Here is an 18,566-nt window from a genome sequence, read left to right as displayed (position 1 = left end):
AGGGCAGCTTGTCTCCAAAGCATTCTGCAGCTCAGCAGCCCCAGGAAGCAAGCCCTCATCCATAGGCCTCAACTCTCCCAGTGCTTTCCTGTGGTAAGGCCCCATGCAACAGCAGCTGCAGTGCAGAGGCTGAGCTCTCATCACCAAGCCCATTAGCCCAGAGGGATTCCCTACAGTCAAAGGACTATAGTGGAGATATACACTATTGTGCAAAAGAAACAGCATTCCCTGGCTTACCTGCAGCTACAGATTTTGCATGGAAGGGGAAGAACAGACTGCTTTTACTGTTCAGACACAACGTGGCTCAGGGTTCTGTGTCTTCATTTTGATCTACTGTCTCACTCCCATTTTTCTAGAGTACTGTAAATCTCCTTTAACAGCAACTGTGTTTCAAAATAGCACCCTTAAGCCTAGGAAATCTACCTTATCTGCGACAACTCACCCAACAATGAATGCCAACATATTTGACATCACTGTATAAATTTATCAGGGGTTTTCATCCGCTGAGAAATGTATCTTCTTTTTTTCTTACACGTGAGATCAATGTTATGGCAGCGTACACCAGAGTCAAACAGTGTTTGTCTTTCTGCTATAAACATCTCAACATACTTAGGTATCCCTCTGAAGGGAAGGTTTTAAAAGAACAGTTATGGTAATATTAAAAAAATAAACATTTAAGAAAAATTAGTAAAAATATTGTGAGATTCTCCTATATAGAGCTTAAGAAAACAGAGAGCACTGTGATTTTTTGCCTGATTCCTTTCTGATTGATGAATGACTCCTTTCATGCATGTATAATAGGGAAAACTGTATTTATACATGCATGGGAAATAAAAAGTGGAAAGACAGTTAAAAACCTCCATCCTTCTTCTGAGTTTTACTTGTGTACCTCTGTGCAGGTTCACTGTCATTTCTGTGCTCCTTGCCTATGCCAGAGCAGTGGAGGACATGCAGGAGAGAACTGCTTCTTCCATCCATCGTCACCCAGTTAACAAGAACAATTACCATGTGTACTCCTCTTGGTAAATTGATCTGTCAAAGACATCCCCCAGTTAGTGTCTGCCTTTGAAGCACTGCTCCTCCAGACAGGGCCACTCTTGAGTTCACCCTAATTCCCAAGGGATAACACTCCTTTTCACTGGAATATGGGGAAAGATTCAGAGCTTTTGAAGGTTTTCTTCCCATCTTCCCTTCTGAAGAGGGAGGGGGCAAAGGCATCAGACTGATTTGCAGTTGTGCCTCCTTTTCACAGTGACTGACACGGGCTCTCCTGCAGCTTGCACACCGACTTTCAGCTTGACTTCACATGCAGAAGACATCTGTGCCTGCGCTGTGCCCTTTGCAGCTGCATTGTGCCTTTCCAGAGAAACCCTGGGGGAGGATGCCTTAGTGAAAGAGTGGAAGCAATAAAACCCTGCTAGCAACTGCGGCCTGTTAACTACTTTGTCACACACAAGCTCCTTCTCAGGAGCACAGGCTTAGCTAAGGGTTGGGGTTTGTTTTTAAATCAAATTATGGAGAAAACAGGTGATGCTGGAGTTATAAATGCTGAAGTTACATTAACATGAATGCGGTATTGCTGAAATGTGTCAGACACGGTATCAGGGAGTCAGTGCAGTAATGAATATTTCCAAGGTTAGGCTTGTGCTTTCAATTTCATACCTGCCTAAACTGAAAAAAAAGAGTACTATCAAATGATGATGAAAATCAGTCTGAGAGGCAAGGACACCTGTAAGTCAGACACACCAGCTCTCTTCAGAGAAAACTCATTTGCTTCCAGAGAAGTATTTCAGAAGAGCTTGTTCTCCATGCAGGCATTACTAACACCAGTGACGAAATACTGTAATAAGACTTGTCCAACCATCCTGTCACTTCTGGCATTAACTAAGAATACTTCCTAAAGAACACATCTAACCCTCATTGTTTTCTCTCATCAAACAGATTATTCTTCAGTCCGAGATTTCTCATCTCCGTTAGCTACTCTAATTAAAAAAACCCTTCCATGTACTTGTTTCATCCCAAACTACACGTACGAGTCCATAACAAACTGCACTGGTCCTTCCTGAATTCAATAGACTGAAGAAACTACTGAAAAGCTAAGAGGAACTATTCACCATTTCACTGTTACTGCAGCACCTATAGTATTTCTGGGTTAATTTTCCATATGTAGTTTAGAATGAAATCTGCACACACCAACCTCAGCATTAGCAGAATATGTGAACTTAAAATTCAGATTGCAATAAGCTAGGTTCACTGAAGCAGGTACAACGATTGATCTGAGGGTCAAATTTTGGCTAGCAAAAGTACTAATGAAATACAGCATTTATCGCAGGAAACTAAATGCAACTAGTAATTAGGAAATTGCACCTATCTGTATGTTTGTGATACTGGACTGAATTTTCCCACTTAAAATGGCCAAACAGAACCATGACAAATGCAAATGATTTAACCACTCGCTCCTCTCTCCATTCCCCCTCTGACTAAAATGTCTTTTATAATGAACTTCACTCAAGCATGAAAACACAGCATCCTTCTGTCTTCAGATTCCAGGCTTCATGTATCCTTTACTGAAGTATGAAAACACCAATCTAGATTTCTAATCCCATCTGGAGAAGCATTCTTTTTCTTCCCAAGACACAGGGTGCTCATCAAGGTGATCCACAGGACATTCAGCCTCATGGCTTACTCTCTGGACCTCAGCTAAACACCGTCAAATACAGCAGATTGCACTGCACAGACCTGCAGTTAGGTAACAGACTGTAAAATGACATGGAAAATGTTGAATCATAAGATGAAAATAAAAATACTGACCATATGCAGGTCATGGGCCAAAGTAAAGGTATGAGAAGCCACCTGTGCTTAGTGTGAAGGGTTATTAAATGTTCTGCCAGGGCACAGGGGAAAACAGTAGAAACATCTCAAAATTACTTCAGGCTTTTGGTCCTCATTTTGGGTTCATGAGCATGGCCTACCCACCCCTAGAGCTTTAAGTGTGTTTCCAGCCATCTGAATTGGAGATGCAGAAGTGGCTAGTTATAATTCCTGCCACAGTACTGTAAGTGCTTACCATTTCTGCAATTACCTTGTGCCCTGTCAGACTAGTCTGTACCATACTGGCCTGAAGTACAGAAGAAACTTCTGATCAGATAATTCCTGAATTTATGGTCTCAGCTCTAAATTATGTCTAAGTCACTTGTCCCTCCTCCTTCAATTCTAAAGAAGTCTGTAAGGTTCAGTCAAACAGGCCTGTCCTCATACCTGTGTACTCTTTTTCATATTAGATGTTTTGCCTTTATGTGCTAAATGCTAGTAGGAATGGTCTAAACTGCTTTGAAGTCAATGTTTCAACAGAATTCAGGGGCATTAACCAAGTTATTCTGTGCTATAATATTACAAAATGTATTTGCGTGCGCGCACACATAGAACAGACCAAGATACATCCATAACTTTTTTTTCAAGTGGCATTTAACTCCACAAAAGAATTTGTATCAATATAATTAAAAGATAATATATGAAAATATAAAGACTTTGTGCAAATAACAGAAATAGAAATGAGCTCCCAGTTCTTCTCAGAACAACCCTGTAACACTTCTAGATGATCTTGCAGTCTGCAAAACCTTAACTACTTTAATTTGGCAATACCGACTGTTCCCCAGAAAAACCTCCCCCAAAGCCAAACACGATGGTGGAGGCATCAGTAAAGCAGAACAGACAGATCACCTGGGGAGCGTTCAGTAAGCAATCCAAAAGGAGATTACAGTGCTGGGGAAAGAAACTGTGTGAACAGGAGTTTGTAAACCCAACTTGATGCCATTGTCTGTCACAGAAACCCGACTGACTGAAGAAGTACAAAACCCAGCACTATCTCAGGCGTTCACCAGAAATCCCATGCAATACATTAAATCAAAGCAAGCTGGACTGTTCCAAAACAAGCCAGCAGCCATGCCTTCCAATGGGGCATTCTGCAGATGGCCAGTGACACCCGAAACTGTCACTGCCACTTGGCTGTCCTTGGGATAGAGCTGGCATGTGCCATACCTCAGCTATTTAAAGCAATGTCTAACCCTTGTGGTTACATCAGGAGGAACCCAATGAAAGATGAGTGAAGACACTGAGCTTTGGGTAACAAATGCTCCCTGGCGTTCTGCGTTGAAACTCATTACTGCCTGGAGAGAAAAGATTTCCCTTTAAGAGCTGTTTTTTGAAGAACCTTGTTCCTTTAGGACTTTCATTTAACTTGCTTTTTAGAGGCTAGAACAGAAAAACATAGATAATCCTAGAAGGCTTTTTTATTACTCCAGTGAAGTGCCAGTGTTTAGGCAGGAGCTTAGAAGAACACAATACCATCTCCCATAAACTGCAGGCATAAAAGGTTCTCAGACAGGAATGAACCTGAATCTCAGGGAACTCAGACTTCAGGTTTGCATCCTGTGTTCTGGCTCTTGCCTTTTCCTATATTTTAAAATAAATCCTCTATGAATATTTTTAACAAGTAGCTACAAGATGACTTGAAAATTCAGCAAACATGAATTAAGCAGTTTGTAGGCACTTAAGTACTGAGACAAAACCAATGTTCTGATTCCTTGCACCATCTCACACTTCTTCTCATTGCTCAATATTGTGTTAAAAAAAAGGCTCAGCTGTCAATATTACATATACTTAAACATAGGATATACATGACTAGAAGCTCCAATAACCCCATATAGACTTTTTGGAAGCAAGAACTACTTTGCTAGTATGTAGACTTAATGATAACAGTGCCTAAGTGTGCTTTTCAAAGACAACTTGCCTCTTTCTGTTGTTGCCCAAAACCACTTGAAGACGTGTCTCAGTTATAGTATGTGGAGTACAGGTATTCCCTCACTCATAATTCCGTAACGTTCATGCGGATAGGATACTGTGTACTTAATCAAACAACTTCAAATGTAGTGTGTTGTCTGGGTCCCAGCTTCTACAAATCAAGTACATTTAAATGGATATACACTTACATATCCCCACCTGAAAACCCAGCCTTATTGCATGCATCCCCAAAGACAGAGTTGCCAAGCCATGTAAAGAGCAGACTGTGGTGGCCTCATAAAAAGACTCTACTGGGATACTTTTTTGATCTCAAAGTCACTTTGAAACATCTGTGCCAGTGTCACATGCTTGTTTTCAGTATTCCCTCAAAGGACCTGGGGTTCAGTGCTATGCGTCAAATTTTCACATATCTTCATCAAATAGAAAACTCATGAGTCTGCCATATGTTATAATAAACACTATGTTTTTTTTTTTTTCTGAAAAAAGTAACATGCAGAAATCTGTTTAGCTTCCTGGACACTTGGGAGCAGTTTTTGCTGTTCTACATATGGCAACAAAATCAGAGACTCAGACAGAAAGGCCAGTTTGTGGGTTATCATAGAGATTAGTTTTGCTCTCAGCTTTACAAAAGCAAGATGGTGCCTGTCCACCCAGCCAGTCAGGGCAGTCCTGTGCTTCCAACAGATCTGGTCTGGATAATCCTTCAAATAACATCACCTTAACATTATTTAATTTATTAGTGCATGTCCCTGACATCTGGTTGTTTCCAAATATCCTGCATGAGAGAAGACAATGCACTGGCAGCTGCTTCTGAAAACACGGAACGGAAATGCAACATTTTTAGGACATATGATCTGCCTCTGGGTGAAGGGAAAGGCATAACACCCTGGTCTGTCCACTTAGGCATGACACAGCTTAAGTGACATGTCACAGCTGAAAATCCAGCTTTCGAGATGCCTCTGACATTACTGAGGGGCATGCTGTAATGCACAAAACATTACCACCCTAACCAGAAATACCACAGTACATGTTTTAAAAGGTATACACAACTGATGCTGCTCTATACTGAATTGGTGGTAATAGCTACAAAAAAAGGGACATGAGCAGCTGTAAAAAAAGGAGTCACTGTAGAGTTAAATTGTTCTCCTAACTTAAGAAGGACACATGCAGCTGGGGTAAATCAAAATAACGCTCGCTATTTATTGTGGCAAAGGACAGCTATTCTCATGCAGATTGTACCTGCTGGTAATGCACTGTAATCTCATACAGTCTAAATCCTAGCATGTTTCTATGTGCAAGAGGTACTGTGTGATTCTGTGAATGGTGTCACAAGTGCAGGCACACTCTAGTCTTTACTCAAACTTGTTTCGCAAAAAATTACCAATTATATATTGTTTCCAAATATGGAGACTCAATTTCCCCATTTTAAAAATAATTATTCTTGCTTTTTTTCCCCCTTTAGCAAGATTCATCATGAATCCTCTTTAATTTTCCTTAATGTATCCATAAAACCAGAGTCAGTGAAGCCTCTTCTGACAGCTCCAGGAATGAAAGATCTCTTCCTGCTGTTCATGCACTGAATGGGATATTCCTTGGCCAGTGCTTGAAGCCAGCCTGAATATGAGTCATGGTATCTTTGCTGTTGGCACTGCTTCCAAAATTTCGGCATCTGATTTCCTGATAATTAAGTGTAAATAATAAGCAGGTCAGTTCAAAAGACATTTTGCTCATCTCATTCTGATAGAAATTTTTAGTAATTTATTTTAGTAAGTTTACGGCGAGACCTTTCAGACAGCACATCACAGATAATTTCTCAGGGCTGGAGTGAACCTGTAGGTAACTGAGGTATTAAACATCCCCAGAACAAGACAGATTGTAGCTCCATTCCTGTAATACTTATGCTGACCAAACATGCTGAATCATGAGTTACATGATACTTCATGTAAGAACCATAGAAAAGGCAAATAATCTTTTAATGACCAATTTAGCAGTGAGCATACACAAGCTCTTAAAATCAATTAACTACTGCCAGTCTACTGTGTTCCTTGATATAATATCTATTGAAAAAACAATATATTCACTTCTCCTTCAAGACATTAGAACATTAGTTATTAAATATGAATGACTAGGATCAAATATAATCTCTTTGTCGTACAGTTACATTGACTGACTTTCTTGTTTGGCACAAAAAAAATTACTTCATCTTAAAAGCAAAGAATGGTAATAAGTGTCCTGGCCAGAAACAAAAGTTAGATGAAGACAGGCATTTATTACCAATGATCATTCTCTGTGCTTTACCATAACTTAGTTTCAGCACACAAATGTCTTTAAAGTATTGGAAATGATGAAGCAAACTATAACATTCCTGGTAGTACATTCAGATGAATCCTCATAACAGGATTCGTCAAAAAAGTCAGTTGAAACCAGAGGTCAAACAGAAGTTCAACCCCCACATCAGTTAGAAAATACCACTTGTCTTCAACGACTGTTATCATGCTCTGAGGTATATTATATACAATACAACAACTTGTGGGAATTAAAATAGTACAAAAAGTTATTTCTCATACTTTAAAAAGAGACGGTCTTAATTCTCAGTCATCTTCATCCTTGGTCTACAGTTAGATGAGAAGGCACACAGAATATAAACTTTTCCAGGGAGAAATATTGACAAAGTCAGGATGGCACACAAGATGTAAACCTAAACTGAGAACATACATGTTTTGTTCATATAAAAAAGGATGAAAATACAACAGAAAGTATTTATTTCACTTGATCACTTGCATACTCCAAGTGCAAACATTCAGCTGTTGACAAGACACTTTTCTTATGTGGTGGCTCTCATTTGCAATGCAACCAACCAGATAAAAGTTCTTCTAAAGTCCTCTGAACATGTGATGTGACCTTTAATCCAAGAACCATCAGTGTTTCATTAAGGTTCACCTGAATGAACACTGTGTGACAAACTAGGAGATAATTTATAAGTACTTGCAAAGGAATACTGAAATGGCGGGGGGGGGGGGTTGAACTAGGTATCTTTAAGGTTCAAGGCCAGGTTGGACAGAGCCTTGGGTTGAGATAGTTTAGTGTGAGGTGTCCCTGCCCGTTGCAGGGGGGTTGGAACTTAATGATCTTAAGGTCCGTTCCAACCCTAGCTATTCTATGATGGTATGCTTCTATGGTTCTTTCCAAACCAAACCATTCTATGATTACACCAAGCTGTGTGGTTCGGTTGATACGCTGGAGAGAAGGAATGCCATCCAGAGGGACCTTGACACACTTGTGAGGAGGGCTGATGCCAACCTCATGAAGTTTAACCATGCCAAGTGCAAGGTCCTACAGCTGGATCGGAGCAATCCCAGACACAGCTAGCTACAGGCTGGGCAGAGAAGAGATTCAGAGCGGAGAAGGACTTGGGGGTGCTGGTCGATGAGAAAATGAACATGAGCCAGCAGTGTGTGCTTGCAGCCCAGAAAGCCAATCATATCCTGGGCTGCATCAAAAGGAACGTGACCAGCAGGTTGAAGGAGGTGATCCTGCCCCTTTATTCTGCTCTCGTGAGACCTCACTTGGAGTGTTGTGTGCAGTTCTGGTGTCCTTAACATAAAAAGGACATGGATCTGTTGGAAGAAGTCCAGAGGAGGGCCACAAGAATGATCAGGGGACTGGAGCACCTCCCGTATGAAGATCGGCTGAGAAAGTAGGGGCTGTTCAGCCTGGAGAAGAGAAGGCTGCGTGGAGACCTCATAGCAGCCTTCCAGTATCTGAAGGGGGCCTATAGGGATGCTGTGGATGGACTCTTCATTAGGGACTGTAGTGATAGGACAAGGGGTAATGGGTTAAAACTTAAACAGGGGAAGTTTAGATTGGATATAAGGAAGAAATTCTTTCCTGTTAGGGTAGTGAGGCACTGGAATAGGTTGTCCAGGGAGGTTGTGAATGCTTCATCCCTGGCAGTGTTCAAGGCTAGGCTGGATTAGGCCTTGAGTAATATGGTTTAGAGCAAGGTGTCCCTGCCCATGGCAGGGGGGTTGGAACTTGATGATCTTAAGGTCCTTTCCAACCCTAACTATTCTATGATTCTATGATTCTGTGATACTGCTCTGAAGCGCTGACTCTGCCAGTTTGCATTTACCCCAACATAACTCTTATGCTGCTCTACAAATTCTAAAGAGGCAGAAGCATCAGTGTGAATTATACATAAAACAGACTTACAGAAAATAAGAATCAGGCACCTAATGAACAATCGGTGCGCCTCTCTTCTCAAGTCTTTGTAGCAAGCCTAGCCATAATGCACCTGGTAGCTAGGTAAGTTATCAGTGGCCTGAATCTCTTTCTTCATGCTGCTATTTTTTTTCTTCCCTTTTTTTTTTTTCCCCTTACCAAAGGATGCTTTTTCACCTAGGGGATTAGTTACTGAATGCAGCACACTAACTACACAATTTCCAGTCAGGCTTGGGGTAATTATACCTTCTGTAATCCACAATCCACAGCTGATAAATTAGTGTGCTTTTCACAAAGGAGGAGTACTCATGTCACAGTCAGTAATGCAAAGCAAAAAAACCCAGAAAACAAACCACAAGAAAAAAAGTATTCAACAAAATAATACAAGGACAAATGAGCCATGCAGTGAAACAAACAGAATTAAGAGAGAACACTTTCAATTCCATCAGGCTTAATGTAACTTTAAAGAAAGCAAACCCCATGCTGCAAAGCCACAAAGGCCAATATTTTACACTTCCTTGTATGTGCATCAACAGGGGTTTGCAAAAATCAAGGACAGAGTGTGACTGACTAGTAAATTTTTTAATGACTTAACTTACATTACCTTTTATGCTTGATCAGGTAATAGTCACACTGAGGTTTAAGGAAGCACTTCATGTGAGAAATAATGCCTTGCACAAGAAAGACCTGTAGAATCAATCCTAAGCTATGGCACTCTAGTTTTAGCCAAAGCCCAACCTGTGATATGAAATGCCAAATGGAAAATCTGAGTTATACTTATTGATAACATTACCATAAGGTACTTAAAATACTCTTGTAGATTAAAGGTGATTGAGTCATTATCCAGTATCTTTAGGCACACATAGGCTCTTCATTTCTTCTAGATATTCCACTTACTTCTGACTTTATTCACGCTGTATGTATAGTAAATCATCTGCATTAGAAACATTCCATATTTATTTAGGATTTAATCTAAATAAGTTTTAGCAATATAAAACAAGTGTAAGAAAAGAACTAAGCTCTTGTATTCTATAAACAAGATTGAAAGGAAGAGCTCATGCATTAACACTTTGAAAGAAACACTAAATTTATGGTTTCATTTGATTGACAGTCATTCCAAAGTCAGGCCCCTCTGATTTTATGTGCACTGCACAGAACAATATAGCACAGATGTAGTTAAAAAGGCATTAGCTTAGCTAGGTTCATCCTTAATATCCCAATTCAGCAAGGTGTTGAGTCAATTCACATCCACTCAAATCAATGCTCATTCTGCTATATGCTGAGGACTTTCACACTACTGATAAGTTAGTCAGATCTGCTGCTGCTCTAAGGGAGCTGTTATAGGTCCAGCAACTGTAATTAGAAGACCAAACGATGACTTTTTTACTTCCCAGAAGGTGAAAGACAAGACTTTTCTGGAGAAAAACAGATGTACCATGACCCTGCTCTGGAGAAGATCTATTCTGCTTCAGACCTCTTTGCCATAAAGTTTCAAAGTATTTTTTTGTTCTGGTTTAGCTTCACTGTGCATTAGTAAAATAACATTTTAAAGAGTAGCTTTCACAAAATACTGATTACACAATAAGTATAAATAAATGCCTGGCTGAAAGGCTCAGATGTTACTGTGAATTAAATAATGCCATACTCCTGCAAAACTCTGTGGACTGGGAAACAGGCTTTGGGACTTTTCTGAGATGTAGAATATTTGTCTGACTGACATGAGGCTTCATATCTGCACTTACTAAAAGTAAATAAAACCTCACTGTAAAGTGTGCCTGTATTGTACAACAGTACTTGACCATAATATTCCTTTTTACTAGGCAACTATAATGTTAATTTCTTGCCATACATCCTTATTTCTCTCTTCTCTTTATTGTCACAGGTATTTTACAATTATTTATTATAAAATACCTGCTGCTTATACACTCTCACCTTGTGTGTCACCTTGCTGTGAGTGAAGTCAATGGCGAACCTTTGTTGACCTTGAAAGGAGCAGGATTTGTCCTAAAATGCCTAATCCAAAGTGGACTCCCCCTTAATTCAGTAAGCTTTGAATCAGACCTAGAGAGGATCTTAGTAGAATCGAGGAGTGGCAAGACATAGCCACATATCAAAACCACATCCAAGCATTTATCTCACATTCCTAATCTTTTATATGAAAGGGATTAAAAGCAAGCTGTTTCCATCAACTGCTTAGGTGCTACACAAGATATGAATGATTGAACAGACATCTGCAGGATAACTATGCATATTGACTTGACATAGTCTCTTTCTACAGAAGTGTGAAATGGAGCAAATGTTTGAATTTGAAACTTCATAGTAATATTTCCTCCATTTGTTTTCAAGTACCCATTGTCAAAATTCCACCATCCTTCCTAGTGCAACAGAGGAGAGATGGTTCTGCCTCTTGTTTCAGGACAAACTAGCAATTTGCCACATAATGGAACAAAAGATAAGAAATCTGAAAGTGATATTACCCAAACACTTCAGTTAAAACCTTGCCACAGAGCCTAATACAGCCTGTGATGGTTCCAGACTCTTTGGAATTACATGCAACTGATTCTAGCATATCTTGTTTTACATGCAGCTCTGCTTGTTTGCTTATGTTCTCCAAGTCTGAATGCACTGAGATAGTTTTTTGCTGTCTCTTACGCCATTCAGCCAAGTTTCTACAGATGTTCTTGAGATGCCATGGATGTATCTGACTATAATTTTGGCTCAAATATATATTCACAGAGTGAGGGTCGCTAAAAAGAGAAACCAGGTACATGTAATATGGTGACTTCCAGCTGCTACAATCACAGAAACCACATCAAATAGCATCAATTTAGACAGGAGGCAATTGAAACAATGAAAATCATTGTAACATGTATACAAATGCAGTGTGAAACTCCCCATAGCAAGAATGCATAAAACTATAACATGCAATCAAACCAGGAGACAAGCAAAACGGGAAATAAAATGGTAAAATGTAAGCATTTAGACATCTTGGGAAATGAAAGAAATGGCCGCTTTCATCTGCAAACCCTGAGGAGAAATCTGGCCTCAATGGCCAAAGGGGGATTTTCTTAAAAGCTCAGAACTGGCCTAACTCCTTTCAATCAAAACCATGACAGGGCACTGGTAAGTCATAAGAAGAGTTTGGTCAATGGCAAGCACTTATGCAAGTTTAACTGTGCTATATTTATACATTTATCCTTAAAAAAAAGAAAAAAAGAAAAAAAGAATGTGAGTCACAGTCAAAGAACCTAAGAACCAGTATTTCAGTTTTGCCCTTTTCATCTGGTCCATCTTACTGTGTTGACTACTAGCTAGTGTTAGGCAAACACTAATTAAGCATGTATCTCAAGCCCTCTAGGTAATTGGCTTCTTTTCTATGGTAAAAAAAAACACCCAAGAGATAAAAGATACCACAAGCTAACACTTGGGTTTTCTCTCCCCTCAAATCTGCCTGCCAGGTATAGTGTGGGAGATAACTGAGGCAGCGCCTACAGCAGGGATATCTCCCAGCTCACACACAGCATGTCCCAGCCACATGGCTCCACAAGGAGTTCCTCCCGCATCCAGGAGGAGGAGAGGTCTGTTAGAGACCGCATCAGTGATGTTTTAAGCTGTGCAGGACTGAGAAGCTGGTCCCTGACTCCTGCAGGCTGTGTAGCAGCTGTGTCACAGCAGTGCTGGGGGCTGCTGATGGATGCTAGTTTGTACCAGGGGATCACGGTGTGTGACATGGCCTCCCTGAACCCTTTTTGGCACAACTTATGCCCATCTGCTTTCCCTCTGCTCCTTCTCCTGGAGAGGAACATATGGCCCAGAATATGTATCTCAGAAGCAGAAAATGTATTCATATAGTTTTTAAAATATTCTGAATATCTTATTTTCTTTTTTCTCCTATAAGCTTTTATTCCAGTTCTGAACCTCATATCCTCACATGATATTTTTTTTTACAAAAGTTCTTCTTTAAACAGCACCCCACAATGACAGCAGCCCACAATGAAAAATATAAAATAATAATTAAAAAAAAGTGTATTTCACCTTGATTACAGAAGTTGCTATTGCAAGAGAAATCTTTGCCAGGATTCTGGTTTTTTTTGTCCATTCCACCATGTTATTTTAATACTTACCTAAGGCCGAAAGGGTTGCATCCAATAACAAATCAACAACAGAAGAAAATAATGCCACAGTTAAGCTTAATAACAAACATTTTCACTTTCAGTGGTTCAAACTGGAGACATACTTCCACAATTTACTTCACATTAAATAGTGCATCACATCACAAATGCAACAATGAAGTTCCTCAAGAAGCAAGAAAATCTTTCTTTTAAATAGCAGTAGCAACATCTATGTGTGCAGTCCCCTGTCCCTAACAACGGTAAACTGTTCCACTGCATGAGTAAGACTTTTGCCAGCTTGCCTGTTTGAAGATAGCAATATTGGAACTAGGCTTCATCAGAATGCTTCCTCATTTCTGCCTGACGTTATGCAAATTCTACATATATATATGTATGCATGTATGTTTGTATATATATGTATGTTTATAATAGATATTTTTATATACATATACATTCATACATGTATATAAATACCATAGATATCTATGTGTATACATATGCTTTTGTATTTTAGTAATTTTTTACAGAGCACTCTAATTCTTGATTGTAAACATACAGTATAAGAGAAACATACTGCAGTTCTTGCCCAGTGTAAAAAACCATGCCAGACAGCAGCTGTTGACACTACTGTCTGAAAACCTATCCAGCACACCTTAGAAGACACTGGTACCAAACCTAAGCAATGCCTGTAATATGACAAGTAGCAATACTGAACCATATATTTCTCATAACCAAATGCTTTTTTTTTTTTAACAAAAAAGTAGAGAGCTTCCTTTAGCTGTATTTTCATCAAAGCATTTCATATACAATCCATTAATAATCTCACAGATGTTTCTGTCATAAGACAGCAAAAGTAAAGTGTAGCAGTTGCCTAAAATCAACTGAAGTCAACAGGATTCCTTCTGTGGATTTCAGTGGGTTTTAGGACAGATTTGGGTGTATTCACCTGATGTTATGTAGACTTAGATTCCTCTTTTCTCGAATTATATTAGTGGAAGTTGTTGAATCCTCCATGTCAGATACATGGGCCACAAAACCATTTTCTACTGTCTTTGCGTTAAGCCTACTGTTTATCCTACCTTTGCTGCCACAGATGAGTTGGGTTTCTCCAGCAAGTCCCAGAGTTTCTTCCTCTTCTCTGGGCAGCAGGTATTATCAAACTCTTCCCCTTCTCTCTCCCGCATTGTTTCGGCTTCTCTCCTCAGCTCCTCATTCATCTGCTCTTTCTTTTGATGGTACCTTGCCTGGCAGCAAGATTCTAAATAAATCTCATCAATCCCCCAGTAATCAAGCTCCTGGCCAAAAGAAAGAGCACACATTTCTTCCATCATATGTAGTTTTCCTGTCCTGTAGAAATTCAAAATGGAAGTGAAAGCCCCTGGGTGTCGATCAAAAAAATATTCATTTTCATTTAGATTATAGTCATCACATACTTCTAGCAGAGATTCGTGAGTATTGCAGTCTCTGAGCTTTCCTAATCGTGTCCTTGGAAGTCTGTCCAAAGTCCTCCACAGCACTTCATGGTTGAGCCCACCAACGTTTATTTTAACTCTCCGTGAGCAGGCTTTGCTCCTAATGATCTCCACTGGTTCTGGAGGCAGAGAAAGCGTCGACCTTGAAGACTTTTTGTTGATCCCAGGTGGGGCCTTCTCAGCCATTCTGAAAAAGGTGCAGTTGTGACACCAGAGTCTTTAGGGGAATGAGCTTGGAGACTACAAGTATTTGGGCAGAGTCCTCTTCAGACAGACAGCTCCATCCCTGAAGCTAAAAAAAGACAAAGAATCAGAATGTACAATATATTCCCCAATCTCTGTCTCTCTCCTTCCACGCTTTCATATGCAGATGAAAATTTAATGAGGGTAATTTGCTCACTGTATAGTGAGACTCTTTTGTGGTAGTATACAGAACCACTGGAACAACTGGAACAGTTAACAGCACTATGTTTAAGCAAAGGAAAAAATTCACTGGCATTTCCGCATTCATAAAAGATCAACCGTGACAGTTTGTACAGAGATCTTGTTCTTTTGTTGGTTTGTTTAATCAGTTTCTGATGCAGCCATATTAGCTTAATCTGAATAGTTACCAACTAGTTTGTGAGGTGTGCTAATAGAAACACTGAAGGGATAACCATAAGGGAAAAGTGAGACAGGGGAAACCTTTCCGTTCAATGAAAAGCTCAAATTTGGGAGATACTGAAACTGAGCAAAACAATTAGAGCATATCAAAATCTCCTGTGAAACTAAACTGCTTCCCTCTCTCCCTCAACTCAAATCTTGATTTGCTGTATTACTTCATGGCTAAACATTATTCTCCAAACAACTGAATTGCCATCCAGACAAGTTAAATTTTCTAGCACTAGACAGTGCTGATGTCTTTACAAATAGGTTAAAAGAATCCTGGATCTTCTGAAGCCAACTGACCAGTAATACATGTTATATAGGCAAGAACTGTGCATACCATTCCTTGGCTCCTCAGAAAGGCTCTTTGCACGCCACTTGTTCACCTGTTAAGTTGCTGCAGGGACAAGATTGCATGACAAGAATCACCAATCTCAGTTTTAATAATACAGACGTGCATCCTCACTCATTGCGCCTAGTGCTTCAGTGAACTCTGAAGTGAAACTGTACATCACCACATTTGGAGCAGCACTATCAAACAGGAAGGAAACCCACCCATTGTTTCTACTAGAGTAAATAATTATCTGACACAGTGCTTAAATAATTGCCCCAAAAGGAAGAATATTAAGAATGCTTAGAGAAGCTTATCTTCCAAGGTAGGAAAGTCCTCCTTAGTAATTCCCTAAGTTGACATCTCCTCCTCCCATTTTCTCCAAATCAACAATACAACAGTTTGGGGTTTGTTTTTTTCTTCTTTTTTTTCTTTTTTTTTTGGGGGGGGGGGTGTGGTTTGTTATTTGTGAAATAACTCCAGCTTAAAAAAAGCATTTGATGTGAACAAGAATTTGATCCTCTTTGCAGAGTAAGCAGGAAGGTTGTGATGGAAGGGATTGTTAAATATATCAGAGGTAAACACCAGGGAGGGGGAAGAACCATTTGTACTAAAGGACCATGATAACACAAGAACAAATGAGTACAAACTCACCATAAAAAAAGGTGCAAATTTGAAAGGGAAGTAGAAGGTCACAAAGACCAGATCCCTGCCAGAAAAGCTAGGATCTAGAATAATTACTAAAAGTATCAGGAAACACAAATAATTATTCCAGCATGTAATCTGAAATGCTTATGACAGTGTGGACTATGTTCCTAGTGGAAACTTACTAAACCTCATTATATCTAAACCTTAGAAGTTCCTTCACCAACAGCTAACATAACAATAAGGCTCAGCCATGTATCATACAAATATTAACAGACTTTCATGTCCAAAAACATCAGATAAAATGAAAATTACCCATCAGAGTAATATTTACAGTTAGACTATATTTTTTTTTGATTGATTGATAACTCACTGTCTACTAACCCCTATGATGACAACAGCCCAATAGAGTAGCATGTTAGCAGTTTCACTGTAAAGCTGAACCTACTTCAAAAAAACACTAGAGCTAAAATATTCTGCCTTTTTGCATCCTGCCTCCAGCACTGCACTGTGAAGCTCCCTCCTGATCTCCCAGTGCAACCCAGAGCACCTCTGTGCCTATTTACATAAGGGTTTAAGCCTGTAACATTTACCTTCATTCATGAAAAAGATAAGCTGATAACTTCACTTGCAAAGATAAATGTCACATCAAAATCAAAGCCTGACATCAGTAGGTTTACATAATGTATATTCCTTTTTGTTGTGTTTGGTTTGCATTTTGCTTTTTTTTGTCTTCAACTTAGGCTGATTTTTTTTCTCTGTTTTTACCCTCTTTCTCATTGCCTTTGATGAAACAGTTGATGGGGGGACTTCTGATAAAGGGGGGACTCAAGTCTTCGCAAAGTCTCACTAATGTGTCTCCTAGTGGTCTGTGATGCATTGATCAGTCTTGTGAGACAGAGACAACCACATAAACACTAAGCAGTTATGAGAGGATATTTCTCCACGGAGGAAGCATTTACAATCCTTTTTGAAAAAAACCTTTTAGACTTTAATGCACAATGATGTTTCTCCTTTAAAGGATGTCTTACATAACAAACCCCAACAATTTAAGAAATTCGTTGAGAGGTTCTGTCATTCTCCATGAAATCAGACAAGTCTTCAGGCAGTTTCTACAGAGCTTCTATAATTTATTTACCACTAAATCTCAGGGATGACTTCTTGTTTTTAATTAATACGTGTACCCTAATATTAGCAATACCAAGTAAAATACAGTAAAAATCAAGCACTCAGATTAATCTTCTGTTAACCATATCCTCATTTGCTCTTCTGACTACAAAAACTAAAGATAGGCAAGACTATGCATCGGTTTAGCTTTTGTGCAGTGTAGTGACCACACAGATTTGCTAAACAATGTGAAATTATAGTGTCACCAAGACTGGTCTAAAGCTGATAAAACATTTTCTGATTTGTCAGTATAATTATTGGTTGCATCTTCCTACTTGAGGAAATGTGGCTTTTCTGAAAAGCTTTAAAAATCCTGGTTAACTGTGGTCATACTGAAGTCAGCAGTGGAAAACCACTAAGTTTAGTGTTGAGAAGACTGGAGCTAAGGTGCTGTGTATGTATGTATGTAATAAGGGATGAACCAGCATACACAACATGCAGCACTCTGAAAAGATCAAGAGAAAAGAAATCATTTTCCCAAATGAAGAATCTTAAAATGTGAGGGCTATTTTTGCCTTTTTTTCAGAGATCCTTTCATTGAAATACATACAAGTAACAGACTACATAACTTAAAAAAAATAAAATTATATAAAAAAAATCTGTTTTGTTCCCTAAATGCCTTTCATCACACCTTGCTTTGTTTTCTGCTGATATTTTATATAAATTTCTTCCTGCACAGCTTTTTCCCAAGGCTGGACTACAGAGCTTGAGTGTTTGAGTATTCAGTAAATATAGAGTATTTAACTGTGCCTTTAACAAAAACATAAATTAACAAAAACATAAATCAATAGCCTCTCCTTTAACTACTAAACATTTTTAACTTTATAATCCACATTATAAATTTCACACAGATCTTTCTTTATAACAAACTGATGCAAGTGAGGTTACCTTTAAATTTCATTAAATAAGCTTTCTAGATTTTAGCTACTGCACTTAACCCAGGACACTGTAATTCTTGTCCTGAGAAGGGTTAAAATATTTTTCAGTCCAATTTATTGCCCTAATCTTTTGTCTGTGTGTGACTCCACCATGCACTTTGTCCACCATGAGCTAGTGAGAACTGCGACTATCCCTCAGCACGCAAGCAGAGCCAGTCTGCAGCTCATCAGCACTGCTTAGCAATAAGTGGAGAAACACAAATTCTAACCACAGATACATAAAAGCAACTCCAGA

At 39.2% G+C, this 18,566-nt stretch overlaps 1 protein-coding gene across 2 annotated transcripts in view; it reads right to left on the bottom strand.

Annotated features, from left to right (window-relative positions):
* The window catches only part of KCNB2 (potassium voltage-gated channel subfamily B member 2), a 191,073-nt gene that overhangs the window by 160,324 nt on the left and 12,183 nt on the right, over positions 1 to 18,566 (bottom strand). For both annotated transcript variants that reach the window (XM_061343080.1, XM_061343081.1), the window contains exon 2: positions 14,213 to 14,897. In XM_061343080.1, coding sequence (XP_061199064.1) covers positions 14,213 to 14,791 — 579 coding nt within the window. In that variant the 5' untranslated portion in view covers positions 14,792 to 14,897. The remainder of the gene's footprint in view (positions 1 to 14,212; positions 14,898 to 18,566) is intronic.

The sequence above is a fragment of the Neopsephotus bourkii genome, unplaced genomic scaffold (genome assembly GCF_033783945.1).
Source record: "Neopsephotus bourkii isolate Nb327-2 ecotype Australia unplaced genomic scaffold, CSIRO-AGI_Nbou_v1 NB_1820, whole genome shotgun sequence".
NCBI classification, from domain to species: Eukaryota; Metazoa; Chordata; class Aves; order Psittaciformes; family Psittacidae; genus Neopsephotus; species Neopsephotus bourkii.
This window is presented reverse-complemented; position numbering and strand designations above follow the sequence as displayed.